General features: G+C 38.5%; 1 protein-coding gene across 1 annotated transcript; it reads right to left on the bottom strand.

Moving 5' to 3' along the window:
- Window positions 1-10,601: 10,601 nt before the first annotated feature.
- Window positions 10,602-19,496, bottom strand: LOC141386654 (venom allergen-1-like). The gene is made up of 3 exons (XM_073955571.1): window positions 19,374-19,496; window positions 10,926-11,320; window positions 10,602-10,854 (listed from the first exon to the last, which is right to left on the bottom strand). Exons 1-3 carry the CDS (start codon window positions 19,494-19,496, stop codon window positions 10,602-10,604), a joined length of 771 nt encoding a protein of 256 aa, XP_073811672.1.
- Window positions 19,497-20,180: the final 684 nt, after the last annotated feature.

Below are 20,180 nucleotides of genomic sequence, written 5' to 3' on the forward strand. Positions count from 1 at the left end.
ACGGACAAGAAATGCAACGTAAAAGTACTGCAAAAAGTCCAAAGAACGTGCTGCTTAAGTATTAGCGGGGCAATGAGGACTACACCAACTAGGGCTTTAGAGACAATTTTATTTGTCCACCCAATAGAAATTCAGGTAAGGTATGAGGCAGCCATCGCAGCTATAAGACTTAAGTCGATGAGCGAGTGGATCGTAAGAGACCACCAAACATACCACCAAAACATATTACAGGTTACAACGGGTGAGTCAATAGATCATATTGTATCAGACCGTATACCTGAAACAATTGAATCCGCCTTGTGTGAAATTTTAATACCAGACAGGGACATGTGGATCGATGGAACCCTAGAACGGATGCCAACTGGAAGCTGTGGGTTCACAGACGGGGCCGTTCTAGGGGGGAGAACGGGTCTGGGTCTATATATCGAAGACCAGGAAACTAGAATCTCCCTTCGACTGCCGGATCATAATACGATCCTACAGGCCGAAATCCGAGCGATCACAGAGTGTCTGAACTGGTTTAAAGCTAACACAAGGCCAATCACTGTAAACATCCTAACGGACAGTAAAGCAGCAATTAAAGCAATAACAAGCAAGACGGTGAAATCAAAAACTGTCCTGCAGTGTAAAAAATCAATCAACGACTACTCCCACCATGGTTCTGTTAACATTATATGGGTACCAGGACATAAAGGGATTAGGGGTAACGAGAGGCAAGCCAGAGAGCAAGCTACGATAAGCCTAGATAATGCTAAGCCTTTAAAAGCGGCGCGTCTAGAGTTAAAAGCATGGGCAGAAAACGCCCATACATCCCTCTGGAATACTGAAGAGAAAGGGAAAAATACAAAAATCCTCTGGGGAAACCCAGACCAGGATAAAACAAAGGAACTCCTTCAAATGAGTAAAAAAGACATTAGTAGACTGACAGGCATCTTTACAGGACACCTAGGGCTACAAGCACACCTGCACAAAATCGGTTGTGCAGAAAGCAGCGAATGCAGAGCATGCGGAGAGGACGACGAAACGTTGGAACACTATCTCTGTCATTGCCCAGCCTTCGCGACGCTAAGAAACCAATTTCTAGGAAATAACACTATACCAGAACTCCACCAAATTAGGGCAAGCGAGTTCAAAAACTTAAGAGATTATGTCAATGGCACAGAATTTCTTAACTGATAAATTTATTTTCTTTTCAATTAAGCAATAAAAAAAATTTATTCCCCTTAGGCTTCCGAAATTAGAGCGCACAACAGGCCTATACTGGCTTAAGTGTATGCCCCATACGGGTATGTGGCGATTCTTATATTCGCCCCTCTTTTCAACCTAACCTAACCTAACCTAATATGGAAACAGTATAGAAAAACACACATTTTTACCCATGTAATTTCAATAAATTGAAAAAAGTGTTAAACGGACGGAACGGGACGGGTACAAAAGTATATATGGGATGGAAGAGGAGACTTTCGGGCATCTTTCTGTGAAAACAGAACTTTGTTCCATGTTGTTCCACAAAAGTTCTAGTCCACTAAATTTGGAATATCATAAAATTTAGTACCTGAGGATAAATAAAGTAGATCATGTTGTGTAAACGCTACGGTAATTTACTAAAACGATTTTTAAAGGCCAAAATCCTACCTACCTTACAAAAAAAACAATGAACACAATAACTGTTATAGTTTCAGAGAAATAGCTTCGTCTTTCTCCAGAAATTTACAAAAATGACGTATTTCCCAAAAATGGGGAAAATGCTCGTTTTTAGTTGCACGCCACGCCCACATCTTCCAATATTTGGGCCTAATTTTTTGGTTTCCTTAGTTTCAATATGTTTACTATCGAATCCCATATAAAAATTAAATATCTTTGACAAAACAAAATTTTGATTTTTGGCCAGGAAAATCGATTCCTGAACCATTGTGCGACGTCGATATTCACCGTCAACGCAGATTGGTCAGTAGATCTTTCGAAGAATTTTTCTCTCAAACACACCAAGCACTGCCATGATTGCGCAAGTACCCACGCTTCAGAACCATACATCAGCACGGGTAGTATCAGTGTTTTGTAGAGCGTTATTTTTGTTTGACGAGATGTGGCTTTGTTTTTGAACTGCTTACTTAAACCAAAGTAGCATCTGTTGGCCAATACAATTCTTCTTTTTATTTCACAACTGATGTCGTTTGTTGTGTTTACGGAGGTGCCGAGGTAGACGAAGTCTTTTACTACCTCAATATTATAGGAACCAACTTCCACAGTCGGTCCGAGCTCAATGGACGCAAGGCGCGTCGACACCATCAACTTGGTCTTCTCACCGTTTACCGCCAGACCCACTTTAGCAGATTCTCCTTCGACCTTCATAAAGGTATCAGTTACTTCTTTAACTGATCGGCCCATGATGTCTATATCATCAGCATAAGCAAGTAACGTGTGACTATTGGTGTAGATTGTGCCACTTCTTTTGACGTTTGCCTCTCGTATAACCTTTTCCAGCAGGATGTTAAAGAGATCACACGAAAGGCTGTCTCCTTGTCTGAAACCTCTTTTGGTACAAAATTCTTCGGAGAGGTTCTTTCCAATTTTAACTGAGGATCTAGTATCAGTTAAAGTCATCTTACAAAGCCGGATTAGCTTTGCGGGGATACCAAATTCAGACATTGCATGGAATACCGTTGATCGGAGGGGACTGTCGAATGCTGCTTTATAATCGACAAAAAGGTGAAATGTGTCGATCTGCATCTCTTGGGTCTTCTCTAGGATTTGCCGCAGGGTAAATATCTGGTCAATGGTGGACTTGCCAGGTCTAAAGCCACATTGGTATGGTCCAATTATTTCGTTGACCATGGGCTTTAGTCGTTTGCACAATATCCCGGACACTATCTTGTATGCGATATGGAGAAGACTTATGCCCCTATAGTTGGAGCATAAAGTCTTATCTCCTTTCTTATGGACGGGACACAGGATGATCAGGTTCCAATCGTCGGGTACGCGTTCTTCCTGCCAGATGGAGCTAACTTATCAGCGTGTCGCCTCTGGTTTTGAACAGCTCGGCTGGTAAGCCATCGGCTCCTGCTGCCTTATTATTCTTCAGCCGATTTATTGCTGTCTTTACCTCATCTTGGCTGGGCGGTATACATTCAATACCATCTTCTGGGATTGGGACTGTGGTATCTTCGTCGTCTTCGCTGCTATCGGATACCAACAGTTTTCGGACTTCATTCTGGATCCTGTACATCTCGATTTTTTCAGCCTCCCGCTTTTCCATCTCTCTCTTTTTCCTGCGGAAAAGACGTTTCTCCTCTCTCCTTTTCTCCCTGTATCTCTCTCGTGCGCTACGCGTTGCTACGGATTGTAAAGTAGCCCTATATGCCGCATTTTTCTCTTCGGTGGCAGCACGACACTCCTGATCATACCATGGATTCCTTGGTGAATGTCATCCATCTATCACAACATGATCAATTTGATTTCTTGTTTTCTGATCTGGAGGTGACCAGGTGCCCTTATGAATATCGAGATGATTAAATCTGGTACTGCTAACTACCATGTTTTTTGCAGCTGCAAAGTCTATCAGCCTCATACCATTGTCAGATGTTTCACTGTGGAGGCTGAATTTCCCGACTGTTGGGCCAAAGATATTCTCCTTTCCAATTTTGGCATTAAAATTGCCTAAAATGATTTTAATGTCATGTCATGTCATATCGGCCTTGTACTTTTCAAGTACGTCTGCCAATGCGAAGACTGCACCTTCTCTATAAAAAGTGCAGATTCGCAGATCATGGTCCTTAAAACGTTTGCGGGGTTCGTCAACTTTAGAGGGGTTTGTTTTTCTTTTCTTTCGTTTTTTCATAGTAGGATGTTTTTTCTAGGGGAGGGTTACTAACCCGACGCCCAAACCCAATTTTTTAACGTTCTTATGGGAGAACGCGCGGCACATGTTAGCTCACTACCTTTAACGGGTGTTAAAGGCAGTTCCCCAGGTGACACCACGGGGAGGTCAGTGTCCACTTGAGATGAAAGAGGGACCAAGATAAATCCTGGGCTTTGCCATGTTAAAACCGGTCAGGACCGTTCCTTGGTATCTTCTACTGAACCGATTAATGCAAAGTGTGTACCGTTTGAAAGCTTATGGAAATACCTAATACATGGCGTTGTTATTTTAACCGATACACTTCATGATGTTCTTAAGCGGCTTACTTATTCACATGTGTAATTTGATACTTATATCACGATATCTCAAGATTGGTGACTCCTATTGAAAAATCATACAGATCATTCTTGTAGACAATTTTTAGCCTACAACTTCTACTTTAGTCGATTTCTGATAGCTCTTACCGTTTTTGCGAAAAAAAACTGAATAAGGCCTCCAAAAAATGTCCCTGAATAAATTCGTTTGCACACGTGGGATCGATGGGGACTTTTAGCACGTTAATTCTAATGACAATCCCTAGCTTTCCCCCAAAATGCAGCTTTGTGGGAATTTTTGCTATTTTGACTGGTATATAGAAAATACAGCTCGTGGTTTATACGATATTGGCCCGTACATCCTTCGAATAATTTTTTCTCAAACTCACCAAGCACTGCATTTGTTCTTAAACTGTTTATTGAAGTCAAAGTAGCATCTGATGTCCAACACTATTCTTCTTTTTATTTCATAACTGATGTTTTTTGTTGTGTTTATGGTGGAACCAACTTCCACAGTTGGTCTGAGTTCTGTGGACGCATTGCGCGTCGATACCACATGGAGAAAAATATATGTTAGAAATATGTTTGGATCCAAACAAATGTATGTTTGCATCCAAATATAATATGTTTGGAACTGGATGCAAACAAATATATGTTTGCAACATTTTGTAATATATCACAATTTTATTTGTTTGGGTACCAACATATTGTTATACCCACCACCTTAATATGGAGGGTATAATTAAATTTGTAATTCCGTTCGTAACACATCGAAATATTCATCGGAGACCCTGTAAAGTATACATATTCTTGATTAGGGTAGTATAGCCCTCATAGAACGGTACCACCCTATTTCCGGAATTTTGAAGATTGTGACCTCAATATTCCAGCGAAATGGCTTCATTTGGGTACTAAATATTCCATATGAAATTTGTCGGTATAGGTCCACGCCTTAGTATAGCCCCCATAGAACGGTACCTCCCTATTTCCGGTATTTTGAAGGTTTTAGCCTCATTATCACTCCAAAATGGCTGAAATTTGGTACTTAGTCTTCGTTTGAGGTATAAAACTTTCTCCCAGATATTTATCGGTACAGATCAACGTTTTATACAGCCTCCATAGAACGGTGCTACCGATGTTCTTAACTATCCAAATCCAGAATATCCAGGTTTAGGTCCAGTTGGTATTGCCTAATTTTATGTATTTTGCTCAATTCGGAAAATTGTAAATATTGGTCCATGTTTTGGAAAGAACAAAAATGTCGCCCCATATGAGCTGTTTTGAAGGGAGTATTATCAGTTGAGATATATGTACTGCTCCTGTAATAAAATTAAATTAAACTAATTGTTCCTATTCACTTCAATACAGTTCGTGGTGGAGGGTATAAAAAGTTCGGCCCGGCCGAACTTAACGCTTTTCTTACTTGTTTTCTTTAAATTTTCGAATTATATTAAATATATAATATTTTTTTTTTTTTTTTTTGACACACATCCGCGGTATAATGCACACATCAAAGAATTGGTTAGTGCTGCAGTTTTAATTTTCGATATCAGCTAAATCGAAAAAATTGTTTTGTTTGTTGAGTTAATTACGAGGGCGGTTCGGAAACTTCTTAGTCTATCAATGAAAGAGAATAGTTAGTTTTTCAAAAATATTTTTACTTTTCAATATAAACTCCTGAAACTTCAATACACTTAGTGCAATGCTTTCTAGCAATTCTATCCCTTGAGTAAAATAGTTTTCCTCAAGGTCTTCAAAATAGTGGTTTACAATTGTAATTGCATCTTCATTTGAGGTAAAACGCTTGCCAGCAATCACTAAATCAGGAGAATAAGGTGGGTGGTCAAGCAACTCGTACTTTAATTCATTGATTTTAGACATTGTTAAAACACTATTGTGCGCTGGTGCGTTGTCTTGATGAAAAAATTTTTTTTTGTGTTGTAAGCCAGGACTTTTTTCTCGAATTTGTACAGTTAATTGATCCAAAAGGTTGCAATAGCACTCTGAATTTATTGTTTTACCCTTTTGCAGATAGTCAATCAATAAAATACCTTTGAAGTCCCAAAAAACCGTTGCCATAACCTTACCAGCCGATTGAATTGTTTTTGCCTTCTTTGGGGCACTTCCTCCAGCTTCAGTCCATTGTTTGGATTGTTCTTTTGTCTCTGGAGTATAGTGGTGGATCCATGTCTCATCAACAGTTATGAAACGACGCTTAAAATCCATTTTATTTCGCTTAAAACGATCCAAACAAGCTTGAGAAATGTTCATTCTTATGCGTTTTTGATCGACTGTTAACAAATGCGGCACCCATCTTGCAGAAAGCTTTTTCATCTGTAGTTCTTCATGCAAAATTAAATGGACTCGATCATTTGAGATGCCCATGATATTAGCAATTTCACGCACTTTTATTCGTCGATCATTTAATACCATATCATGCACTTTGGCTACAATTTCTGTTGTTGTTGCTGTTTTTGGACGTCCACTACGTGGTTCATCTTCAATGCTTGTACGACCACGTTTAAATTCAGCAACCCAATTTTTATACCCTACATCACTATGTGGGGAGGGTATTATAAGTTGGTTTTGCCCAAAAAGTTTGTAACGCATCGAAATAATGCACAGTGGATGCGCCCAACGACAAAAATTCATGTCGTCGTTACAAAAATGTTAAAATGCAAATAGCTTCAAAACATTCCAAATTTTTCGAAACTCAACTTTTTTTTCATTTTTCGCGGTTCTTAAGGAGAAAACGCCTCATGAACATAACTAATTTTTAAGAAAAATATTTATTTTAAATTGAGAAAAAATACTTACATTCTAAGCGAATTTATGAAACAAAGGACTATTTTTAACGCCTTAACTTAAGATGACTCATTTAGTAAATTGCCTAAGCTTCATTTTTCTAGTTATGAAAATTCCTCTAAATCGCAAGGGTTGCCAAATATTTTGGTTATAATATTGGTAAAAATTAAATTATTTAATATAGATGTATGGATTTCCTTAAACTTTTAGTCACTTTCAACAAATTCGAACAAATGGCCACTAGTGCCAAATTGTAGCCTAGCGCCTGTTGATTTCAAAACTGTATAGACTTTTTGCGGAAATTTGCGGTTTTGGCAGTTATGACCAAAAGTTTAACACCACTTTTTAGTTGGAATTATATTTTATATTTTTTGGAATATTTTTAAGTAATTTTATTATCCTTTCCTAAATTTGGTTTCAATATAAAGTTTTTTGTACTATTAGCGATTTCTATGGCCATGGTAACTTAGAGTTGTAATGAAAACTCGCAAAAATAAATATTTGGGGGTATTCACTTTAACAAATAACTTATTTTATTTTTGGGACACCCTAATGTTGGACCACGCTAAAAAGTGGAGATTTTTCTCCGCATTGAGAATCAAAAATTCATTATTACAAGTAATTCTGCAAACAAATGTGGTTAAATCTTATTAAGTACCAGAAAAGGATGGTATCCCTATATGGAGGCTGTGGTCAAAAGTGGACGGATATGACAATTCTTTATAAGATGGTGTTCGGAAGTCTGAGATCATTATAAGAACATAGTCGCTTAGAATATTTGGTTGACATCTGCCCAAATAAATCGATATATAAATCATTGGGGAGTAAACCAAATCATGGACCAATATATATATATAATTGTGCCACAAACATCCCAGATGGGACAAGGGAGACTTCTCTCATATCAATGAGTGCACGCCGATTCATATTGGCTCATTGATATGGGACCTACTTTTTATTGCCGAGTCCGAACGGCGTGTCTTACGACACCACATGTAGAGAAGTTTTTCATGGCTTAAATACTCAGGAAATGTCGCCAGCATTACTGAGGGGGAATTTTGCCACCGTTGAAAATTTTGATGTTGCTTGGCCTGGGATTCGAACCGCAGACCTTCTGAGTGCAAGGCGGACGTGCTAACCATTGCACCACGGTGACCCCCATGGACCAATACTGACAATTTTTCGTGGGGATGCTTACAATGCAATAATAACTCCTGGTACCGGATTACAGAAAAATTTGGTTGAACAATGTCTTGGTAACAGTAAAATACTTAAATTCAAGATGATTCGTTTCATGGGAACCACGCGAAATTTTGGACCGAGGACCACAATATTTTACGTAGAGTGTTTTTAGGCCACTATGACCCATTGATAACAATTTCAGTTCGATATAGCATTTAGAAGTATTTTTGTCACACCTTCCCATGTAAGTGCCACCACTGTGTAATGGTCGTAGACCAGCGTCGCCCAAGAGAATTCCATCAAACTAAAGCAAGGGTTTATGTATAGGTGAATAAACAACAACCAAATGATGTTTATCATGCGTTTTTGCACACGTACACTGTGAATGAGAGAGAATAATAAATTCTAAACAACTCAGTGGGCGCCCTCAGTATAGAGATGGGCGACCCTGTCGTAGACCCATACTTATATATACCAAAATGAATGTCTCGACGAGCTGAGTCGATCTGGCTATGTGTGTCCGTCCGTCAGTCCGTCTGTCCATCGGATCGGATCGTCACGAAATTTTGGGTGTTGTTGAGGGTCCCGGAGGGGAAGAAGTCTATTAATTTTGGTGATGATCGGATAATATTCAGGGGTCGGAATGGGCAAAAAACGTAAATAAAACCCAAGTTTTCATTCTTGCGATTTTAATTATAATGACGAATATCACAGCTTTGGTTGAGGACTTTCCAAAAGCAAAGCCTGACTATGAAAGTAGAAGATCCCATCTTTACAATGATGCAACCAAGTCGGCGTAGGTGACCAACTAACCGAGATATCGTAATAGTCGGTAATACATCCCATTTTTCCATTTTTTTGGAAATCTCGCTACAGATTGCAATCTTGATCGGATCGTCATGCAATTTTGGGTGTTGATGTGGATCCCGGAGGGGAAGAAGCGTATTGATAATTTTTGCGATTTTAATAGTAATGACGGATATCACACCTTTGGTTGGGGATCTTTTAAAAGCAAAGCCTGACTGAGAAAGTAGAAAATCCCAACTTTAAAATTATGCAAATTAGGTTGGCGTAGGTGGTCAAATAATAGAGATATCGCAATAGTCGGTAATGCACCCCTTTTTCCACTTTTTCTGCAATCACACTACAGGTCGGAATTTTGATCGGATCATCACGAAATTTTCTCACAGAGACAGAGAGAAGCCTATTGATTAATTATTTTGGTTCAGTTCGCCTTAAGTCATTTGGTGAAAAAAGCCAGATAGGTGAAAACTTTCGTATCTCCGTAAAAGAAATGTTTTCTAGTGAAAAGATTATGCACAGGGGAAGTGGTGTAGGGTATCACATAGTCGGACCCGTACCGACTATAACCTTTTCTCACTTGTTTACTGTTGCATATGAAGGAGCACTTTCACCTAACACATTCACCATATCATTATGAATTTCTTGTCACGATAAACTTTTTTAAGTAAATATTTAATGACAGCAAGCATTTCTAATTTTTCCATTGTAAAAAAATTGCGGATGCGTCTTTTTTGAGTTGCCAGATCAAAACAAAATTTAACATGTGTTCATAACAGAGATGGAAGTTTCCAAAACACTTAACTTTTTTCTGTTTATACCGCGCTTTTTGTGCTAGGCTAAGAAGTTTCCGAACTGCCCTCGTATTTTGTCATTTGGTCTCATAAAAATAATTTTTTAAGCTTCTGTCCCATATAATCTAATTTATGTTTCCGGATGTTATGCTAAATCTATCGTAGGATTTAATAAAAAATAAAAACATGTAATATTAACAAATACTTTGTCTTTATAATTGCTGTACGACTTTCGATTGGTGCTAAAATTCTTAGTATTTAAGCTAATTTTAACGGGATTAATTATTTTCTTATTTCGTGTTTTTGAATTGTCGACTAAATGGACTGAAAAGCTGCTTACATACTTTCTTCATATCCCTTTTTGTGTTCGAGATATAAGTCAGTTAAATAAATTTCATTAGGTGTATGACTTTCGCTTGGATCCACTGTAGGTACACATTTCAAAACAACATCTTATATTACCCCAACTTCTCAACCTTCCTGGTACATTTCAGTTTCTACACCTATGCCCAATACAATACCAAGGGTAAAATTTTTAGTAAATTTTACTACTTTTCGTGCCCTTCTAGTACGAAAACCCAGCTTTTGATTCATCTAGGCTTTGATGAGTCAGTCAATCAATCCTCTTTTTATTCCTTTTTAAAAATATAGATTTGTCCATGGTTTAACAAAAACAACAAATTATCATAATGACTCATTTTGCGCAGTCTTTTATTTTGCAATAAATTGGTCTTTTAAAATATTCAATATGAATATTTAAAAAATAACAATAAACAAATTAACTAATGTTACAAACGTTAATAACATTTCGAATTCTTGTTATACTACTTGGTAACTGTGAATTAACTAATAATTTGGATTGTAAACTTCACGTGTCGAACATAAAGCAGGATATTTGCGATTGGTTCCAGTTTTACAACCGGAACCAGGTTTTCCCACACTATAGACGGGTGTATCATAAGCATAGACAGTGGCATAATCACAGGCTAAATTGTAAATATACAAATACCTATATTCGGGGTGAGTATAACGGATCATGGAACAGCCAACATGGGTATTGCGTTCCAAAACAAATTCAGCAAAGTGGCCATATTTTTCACTATAAACAAAAAAACCAAATTATATGACTTTCAATTCCACCTCTAACATAAACATCAACTGAATACTTACAAATCATTGGTAACCTTAAATTTGGTTAAATAACTACTATCGATCAGCTTATGTTCGGTATACCATAACCAAATATCCTTTAGTATTATGGCTGTAATATTTTGTTCATCATTTTTAAATTGAGCAATGCCCACAAGGTTTTGCCCAGCATTACGAAAACGATAACTGTTACGACAATCATCGTGATCCACAACACAGGTTCGTACATTTAAATCGGCCAAAAATTCCAATTCATCATCCCATTGCATCGTGGCCATACGTGCAGCAGGATAATATCCTGGTAATAGACCATTGGCAATAAAATTCCGGCGATTATTGTGTTCGTGTAGTATAAGATTGCGATAAGGTCTTAAATCGATCTTTACCACATCAGGTTCACATCTTTCGTGGAATCTCTGGAAAGAGGTAAATGTAAAAAATAAATTAAAATAAATTATATAACTTGAAATAGTCTCAAATAAAAGTTCAGAAAAAATGAGGTTATACACGGAGAAAAATATATGTTAGAAATATGTTTGAATCCAAACAAATTTAAGTTTGCAACTGGTTGGAAACAGGCAACCAAACTAGCAAGCGAAGAGGAAATGCAAAAAATGGTATGAATTATGTTTTGTTGTTCTTCTATTTTTGCAGAGAGCATTTTATCAGCGTTTTTGTTTTCTAGTATTTTGCAAAATATGTTTGGGACATATGTTGGAGAGGGATTTTTTCTCCGTGTATAGAAATGAAATGAACTGCTTTTCGAGTTTTATTATTCAAGCTGCTCCGTTTACATTCAATTTAAGCTGTCTTTAAAACGCGTTAAAGGTAGCGAGCTAACATGTGCCGCGAGTTCTCCCACAGGAAACTTAAAAACTTGCGTTTGGGCGTCGGGTTAATAACCCTCTCCTAGAAAAAGCAGCCTACTATGATAAAACGAAGAAATGAAAAACAAACCCTCTAAAGTTGACGACTCCCGCAAACGTTTCAAGGACCATGATCTGCGAAACCGCACCTGGAATTTTCGCACTCTTTGTAGAGAAGGTGCAGTTTACGCACTGGCAGATGTACTTGAATGGTGCAAGTCCGATATAACTGCCATACAGGAAATACGATGGATTGCGAAAAACGTCACAACAACGCAGAAGGTGACGCACTGTATTATAGCTGTGATGACACAAAGCATGAGTTTGGTTGCGGTTTTGTAGTTGGTCGGAGGTTAAAACATATGGTCTCCAGCTTCACCCCAGTGAATGAAAAACTTGCTACAATACGGAAGACAAGGACGAACAGACCAAAGATATATTCTACAAGCGCCTAAAAGAAACATATGACCGTTGTCCTGCCCATGACATTAAAATTATTCTAGGCGATTTTAATGCCAAAATTGGAAAGAGAATATCTTTGGCCCAACAGTCGGGAAACTCAGTCTCCACAGTGTAATATTTGATAACGGAATGAGGATGATAGACTTTGCTGCGGTAAAAAACGTGGTAGTTAGCAGCAGCAGATTTAAGCATCTCGACATTTATAAGGGCTGTCTCCGGATCAGAAAACAAGAAATCAAATTGATCACGTTGTGATAAATGGGAGGCATTCATCGAGCGTGTTGGTTGTACATACGTTCGTTCCGAGGAGAAAATATAGACTCTGACCACTAACTTAACATACCCGTCTAAACGTTGCAAATAAAGCACGAACAGGCACAACACGGAAGTTGGACATCAGTAAGCTGCAAACGCAACAGAAAATGAAAGCACTCCTCGTCCCGATAACATATCAGCACAATGGCAAAGTATTGCCCACTCCATGCCAACAGCCGCAAAATCCATACTTGGATACCGAAGGGAAAAATGCGGTATATATCTTACAATCAGTTGCAACGCGTAGCGCACAAGAGAGGTATAGGGAGAAAAGGAGAGAGGAGAAACGACTTTTCCGCAGGAAAAAGAGAGAAATGGAAAAGCGGGAGTGTGAAAAAAATTGAGATGCACAGGAGTCAGAACGAAGTCCGAAAATTTTACCAAGGAGTGAAGCATCAAACTGATGTCTTAGGTACAGGCACATCTCCCTGTAGAGACCAGCAAGGTAATTTGGTAACTGAGTGTGCTCGGGATATGGAAAGAACATTTTTCCAAACTGCTGGTTTCCAATACTAACGAAGACAACGATCCAATCCCAGAAGATGGTATTTAATGTATACCGCCCGGACAAGATGAGGTAAAGACAGCAATAAACCGGCTGAAGAATAATAAGGCTGCAGTAGCCGATGGCCTAGCATCCGAGCAGTTCAAATAAGGAGGCAATATGCTGATAAGGAAGAATGAGTATCCGACGATTGGAACGTGAGCATCCTATGTCCAGTCCACAAGAAGGGAGATAAGACTGCGTGCTCCAATTACAGGGGCATACGTCTGCTCCCTATCGCATATAAGATAGTATCTGGCATATTGTGTGAGAGACTAAAGCCTATGGTCAATGAAAAAATGGGACCCTATCAGTGCGGCTTTAGACCGGGCAAATCCCCCATTGACCACATATTTACCTTGAGACAAATCCTGGAAAAGACAAAAGAAATGCAGTTCGACACCTTCCATTTTTGTCGATTATAATGCAGCCTTCGACAGCCCTATACGTTCAAAGGTGTTCCAAGCCATGTCTCATTCGGCTTTGTAAGATGGCATTAACTGATACTCGGTCCTCAGTTAAAATAGGAAAGAACCCCTCCGAAGAGTTTGTTACCAAAAGGGTCAAAAGAAGTGGAACAATATACACAAACAGCCATATGTTACTTGATTATGCCGAACGACATTGACATCATGAGTCGATCGGTAAAGGAAGTAACTGACACCTTTGCAAAAGTCGAAAGGGAATCTGCTGAAGTCGGTCTGGCAGTAAACGGCGATAAAACCAAGTTGATGGTATCGACGCATAATATGTCGACAGATCTCGTACCATCTGTGAATGTTGGTACCTACAATTTTGAGGTAGTTAAGGAGTTCGTTTACCACGGCACCGCCATAAACATAACAAACAACTTCAGTTGCGAAATACGAAGAAGAATAGTGTTGGCCAACATATGCTACTTTGGGCAATGTAAGCAGTTTAGGAATAAAGCCACATCTCGTCAAACAAAAGTAGCACTTTACAAAACACTGATATTGCCCTTTCTAATGTATGGTTCCGAAGCATGGGTACTTGCGCAAGCAGACAAGGCAGTGCTTGGTGTGTTCAAGAGAAAAATTCTTCGACGTCGTATGAACAACGAGCTGTATCAACTATACAAAGACATCAGTGACATCAGATTGGGAAAATACAACAGCAAACAGAGAGGATTGGGATTTTTCTTACTTCGGTTTATGGAACAAATGTTCTGTAAAAAGCTAGCTAAGTATGTAAGTAACTACTCCGTTTACATTCAATTTGAGGGTGAACAGCCAATTTTTTTATTGATTTTATTGATGTTTTTAATTTGAATACCTGTTATGGATGACTTCGTAAAGAAACCGTATTTATAAGCGGACATTATTTAAAGCCCTACTTAAAGCTTAAAGCCCCATGGAGCAAAACTTGAAGCTGCCACATATATCTGATCAACCAATTTTTGCAACACCAACATAAGTTCTGGAAGAGTACGAGCGGTGCAGGAAAAAACACAAAGTTTATTCATTGAAGGAACTTTTTGACATCGCCAAGGTTAAGGGCGAATGGATGTGCAAAGAGCTAATTAACATCCGCAAACTGCAAATTAAATGCAAAGGCCGCCTTTGTTACTCCAGCGGCAAACCTGCCGGTAACAATACCATCCACCCATCCAAGCGAAAGAGGACAATGAAAGCAACTGTGCCCATGCTTACCAGCTCAGCGATACATGAATGTTCCGAAAGTAACACAGACTCATGCGACAGCAGTATAGATGGTGCTTGAGAGGATGACAATGCAGTATCAACGAGCAAAAGGAAGTATAACGCAACAGCCATTGAAGGGCGTTCTGTTATAAGCTTAAAACTAACGTCCTACAAAGCAGCAACGGTGTACCACCAACTTTTCGGTGAGGGCACTGAATTATCAACCCAAGTAAGCAAGAAATCCACAAGGCTATCTACACGAAATCTGACAATCTCACGGGAGTGCAGGAAACCAAGCTTAACAACAACTGCAACATACAGCGTTGTGGTGGTTACAATGCGATGAGGAAGGGTAGCATCAGACTCTGAGGTAAAATCGAGAAAATAGTGGATTTTATGAGGCAGAATAGTATTATGGTAGCGGCTGTGCAGGAAACTAAGCACAACAACAATTGCAACGTACGCACTTTCCTATTGCCGAGGAAGAATTGCTTAACATATACACATCGCCGAAAAATAGCTGTACTCCAGGTTATAGATCCAACATTAGCACGCTTTTGGAGGTAGAACCAGGTTATAGATCCAACATTAGCCCGCTTTTGGAGGTTAGAACCGTCTGGTCTTGAGGGAATTTAATGTTCATCATGAATTGTGGCATTCAGTCTTTCGTAATGACCAGAAGGGTTTAGTGCTAGTTGAGCAGATTGTTATTTTATAGTTTGACCTTCCAATTAGGATACCCCTCCAGAATTAACGGAGAGTGCCACACCTGGTCACACAAATTACGTCATCTGGCAACACATCGTTTCTCTCTTCACCACCTTTGAACGCTGCACTTTTATCAATCATGGGAAAGCTAATTGACCTAGTTTCAGAGAGTTCACTAATCACCGCTTCAGATATCTGCCCAACCATTCTGAGGTTCGGGTATCAGAAAAGATGTTCCGCGACATCATCACTGCTGCAACAGCTCGTCATATACTTGCTGGTCGAAGTGAGACCAATTTTCACAGCAGAGGCAACGGGATTAGTTAACAGGTTGGTTGGTGAACGTAATAGGAAAAAGTGGCTAAATCAACTGAAGAATTGCAACATTGGAGAGAAGGAAGATAGGACCTCAGTCACGTTTGGCGACGTTACGCTGACCGACGGCAGTTTGTCGAGAAACTCGGGAGTATCAGGGCGAAGAGAAGAGTACTAAGTCGCATTAGATCTCTCCCTACCGAGGAGGAAGCACCACAAATTACAATGGATGATGTTGCAAATGCCTTCAGGAATGCTAAATCATCCGAAGCGTTTGGCCCTGATGGAATCTCCATGGTAATGCTGAAGCAACTGGAGGAGTATTTGAGGAGTTGAGCATTTCACCAAAGTTCTCAAACTATCGCTATCAAAGTCTTGATAAAGGACAGGGTGGTCCCGCGACTGAAGCCATGCAAGGATACCAGCAAAGGTGAATCGTACAGACCTATTTCGCTTTCATCGCCCGTAGCAAAGACTCTTGAGCAAGAGTCAGAAATAACTACACAGTTACCGATCATCATCAGCTGCGGCACAGCGCAACACGCAATCTCCACACGTATTAGTCAAGGATTCAACCAGAACAGGTCGTGCAATAGAACTGTGATGGTGGTGCTCGACTTGTCAAAAGCCTTTGATACTGTCAAGCACTCCAAGCAGTTAGAGGGCATTGAACAAACTAAAATCACGTCAAGTTTGAAACTCTGGGTAATGAATTACATGTGTGGACGCATGTCATACGGGGAATTCGGGAACAAGAATTTCAAGCCTAGTAGAGTGAAGCAGGGACTTCCCCAAGGTAGGAAGATATCTCCGGAACTGTTTAACCTCTACCTCTTCTGTTTTCTACCCCCTCCAGATGACATTGAGGTCATAACATATGCCGATGATTGAACAATCTTGACGTTAGGTACTTTCCTTCATGCCATTTGTAAAAGGCCGAACTTCTATTTGTTTGATATTACCATCATTTTCCAAGTGAGGTATATGCAAATATCCACCACTAAATCTACGATCATTCATGTATTGGTCGATAATACCAGAATTCCGACCACTAACTACCCCAAGATTGTAGGGGTCACATTCGACGACATGTTCACGTCATTCGCTTATTCCAAAGTTATCTGCGACACGCTGAGATGTAGAACAAGGTCATCAAGTTCCCAGCCGGCAGCACTTGGGGTGCAGATAATAATACCTTATTGACCATATAAAACGCGATAGGTCGGTCTGCTGTATGCCATGGGGCGAAAAAATTTCAAACCTGTCTGAATGCCGCCCTGATGACTACAACAGGGTGACTCATCATGACTTTATTGGACCATCTACATGAGTAGACAAAGATTCTTCCAGAACAGCAACGCAACGACATGCCATCGTTGAAGTGCTTGCTCGGGTGTTATCGTGAGAGCTATCCAAATCACCATATGGTGGATAGGGCCCTCGCAACTAGGCATGTCAGGAGGGATATTCATGATCTAAAATGAGAGGTCCAACGCTACGCAGATAAACAACTATCGTGTGATGACGGTCATCGGAGAACATCACACATCTATTGTAGCCGAGGATCGTTAGCTGCCACTGCATACCAGAGTAGTTTTGGCTCAACTACGCTCGAAATGGTGCAGCTCTCCAAATTCCTATAGGGCTGGGATCGATGACACCGTGCAAAACATATGTATGTCCAGCATGCGGCACAGGATCTCACGACACACTGCACTTCCAAACCTACTCAACTAACTCCAGTAGCTTTGTGGTTACAATCCATAAAAGTAGCCGCATTCTTAGAACTGGAGATAGAAGCAGATTAATCTGTTACAACAACAAGGAATCTGCTCGGGCGAAAAGGTACTTGGTAAGCAGTTTATCTGGAAAAGTGGAGCGTACATATCGACGACAAATACCTTGAGAGCTGTGAATATTAGGCCGTGCATACAAATTGAAAGATCGGAGTGCTGAAACAATCGCAGGATTCAGGAATTTGTTAGATGTGTTCAATATGGTTATGACCTTTTTACAACCTCATATCCCTGTATCATAGCGTGATGAGTTTTGCCATAAGATTACATAAAATCTTAATTATAAGGTGATTCGGTGAAAAAACCTCACGCACAAAATGATTTTAAAATTTGAATTTATCAAAATTATGGACAATTTTTTGAAGTCTCTGAAAACAGATATATAATTGAAAATAAACTTTAGAGCCACATGAGATAATTAAAATGACATAAAATTTATTCCTCACTATTTTTCATCAATTCTGAGAATCGTAAAAATGTCGTAAACGCTTTTATTCAAAAATATAATTTTTTAACAAAAAACAAAAAATTTAAAATTTTTTCAAAGTAACTTTTTTCGCGACTTTTTTAATATTTGAATGAAATAAACGTTATTATAGTTATTAGTAGGCTTATATTTATTCATTCGTGCAACAAAAAATAATTTTTTGAAAAAAATTTTTTTTCTTTTCATATATTTTTTTAAAAAATTATTTTTTTTAAAATCGATTTGTGCGTGAACTTTTTTTATTTCAATGGAATAAACGATAGCATAGTGATTAATAGGCAAAAGTTCATTCATCCCTGCTACAGGAAATCATTTTTGAGGAAAAATGTCAAAAAGTCATAACCCTAGTGTTCAATCTGTGGGTATCAATTGTGATGATTGTTGTCGGTACAACAACGTAAATACCTCCGCAATGTACGCCATCATCACCATCACCAGTCATAGCAATCAATCCTGTGAGTTTTGGCTCAGGAAGGAAAATATCTCACTAAGATCCATCCTCTTCGATGATTTGATAATCCTATGCGATGCACTCATTGATATGAGAGATGTCTCTCGTGTCGCTTTGGGGATATGTATGGGAACATACATCTCAGTCGTCACCCTAATAGACTTTAGCATCCAAACAAATTGAGCTATATTTTTGGTACAGATGCGTCGTTAATGGGCTGCGTTCGAAGATGGGCTTTATCGGCCCACGTTTTTGGTATATCCCTATATAATAATACCACTACATTTGTTACTAACTTAGCTGTAAATTGACACCTAGGGTTCCCAACAACAATAAAAAACTTCTTCGCCAAAAATTGTGGACATTGGTCTACATTTTGGAATTACCCTCATAACACCATCACTCGATTTCAGGTATTTTGAATTTTTATGGATGTTTTCGACCAGAATGGAATGTAATTTGGCATTTAGAGGTCAAAGTGGCCCAAAAACTTAAGCACCAAAAATTGTGGACAGAAGTCCACGTCTTGGAAAAGCAACAATATAACTGTACCGTCGGATTTCATGTATTTTGAGACTTTTACAAAAGTTTTTCGACCAAATTGGATGTAAAGTGGTAAAAAAATTCTATACAAATAATTGTGGACTTAGGCTCACGTTTTGGAATTGCTCCCACATAACGGTACTCGCCGATTTCAGGTATTTCTGAAGCGTTTTTCAATGTTTTTTGCCCAAAATGAATGTAATTTGGCAGTTAGAGTTCCCAGTGGTCCAGAAACGTTTCTACCAAAAGTTGCAGACATGTATTTTTATCATTGCTAACCCTAAGACTGATGTTATTATATTTATTTTCACTTTTACTTACCCCTGAATTATTACATGCTGTATGTATACCACCATCTGGACACAATTCTGGATCGCACCAATCCAAGGCATTTGCACAACTTACAATTGCACAGAATATTACGAATATTTTATTAATAAACATTTTGTAAAGAAATATAATTCTTAAAAGTTTTTTTTCAAAACACCTTAAACTTTCTTTCCCTTTACGATGTTACTGCTTTCAAAGACAGTAAGAAAATGTAATAAATTTGTAAAAAACCTTAAATATTTATATAAATTCGAAATATTTGTACTTATTTTTTTTGTATTTAAATGATCTGTAACATTGTTTACATTTTGTGATTACACACACACACAAATGTCATTGGCCAAAATTTGGAGGCATTTATGTGCGTGCCGTTAAAAGAAATCGTCAAATCAGCAAAATGTTTTGTTTTTTTGTTCCCCTTTATTGAAATGAAATGAGTGATAATTAAATATTCCATTTAATTTTTTTAGCAGGTGCAATTTATGTTTACTCATTGCAATTAAGACTTGCCGAAATATTAAATGAAGTGAAATTCTAAATTTATTGAAATGAGATGTAAAAAATTTGGCAAAAAAGTTTATTAAACTGAGAAACGAAATTTATTTATTTCAGGAGAAATTTTGACACATTTTCTTGAGGTAGGTTAAGATTTTGTTTCCCTTTCTTTTTCATTTGATTACAAGCATCAAATTGTGTACTCGGAAATTTTATTTTGTTTATATTCTTTTAATTCATTTAATGGCAACATTTAGCCATTCCAAGTCATAAAATGTTAATGAATTGAATACATAAATATTT

Source organism: Musca autumnalis, unplaced genomic scaffold (genome assembly GCF_047663935.1).
Source record: "Musca autumnalis isolate F117 unplaced genomic scaffold, ASM4766393v1 scaffold_5, whole genome shotgun sequence".
Taxonomy (NCBI): Eukaryota; Metazoa; Arthropoda; class Insecta; order Diptera; family Muscidae; genus Musca; species Musca autumnalis.

Bases quoted from the DNA above. Each gene is read 5' to 3' on its own strand.
- LOC141386654 (XM_073955571.1), bottom strand. From the start codon at position 19,496: ATGTTTATTAATAAAATATTCGTAATATTCTGTGCAATTGTAAGTTGT. The intron at 11,321-19,373 runs GTAAGTAAAAGT...ACCTCTTTCCAG, and splicing joins CAGCATGTAATAATTCAGGG to AGATTCCACGAAAGATGTGA. The intron at 10,855-10,925 runs GTAAGTATTCAG...TTTTGTTTATAG, and splicing joins TTTAAGGTTACCAATGATTT to TGAAAAATATGGCCACTTTG.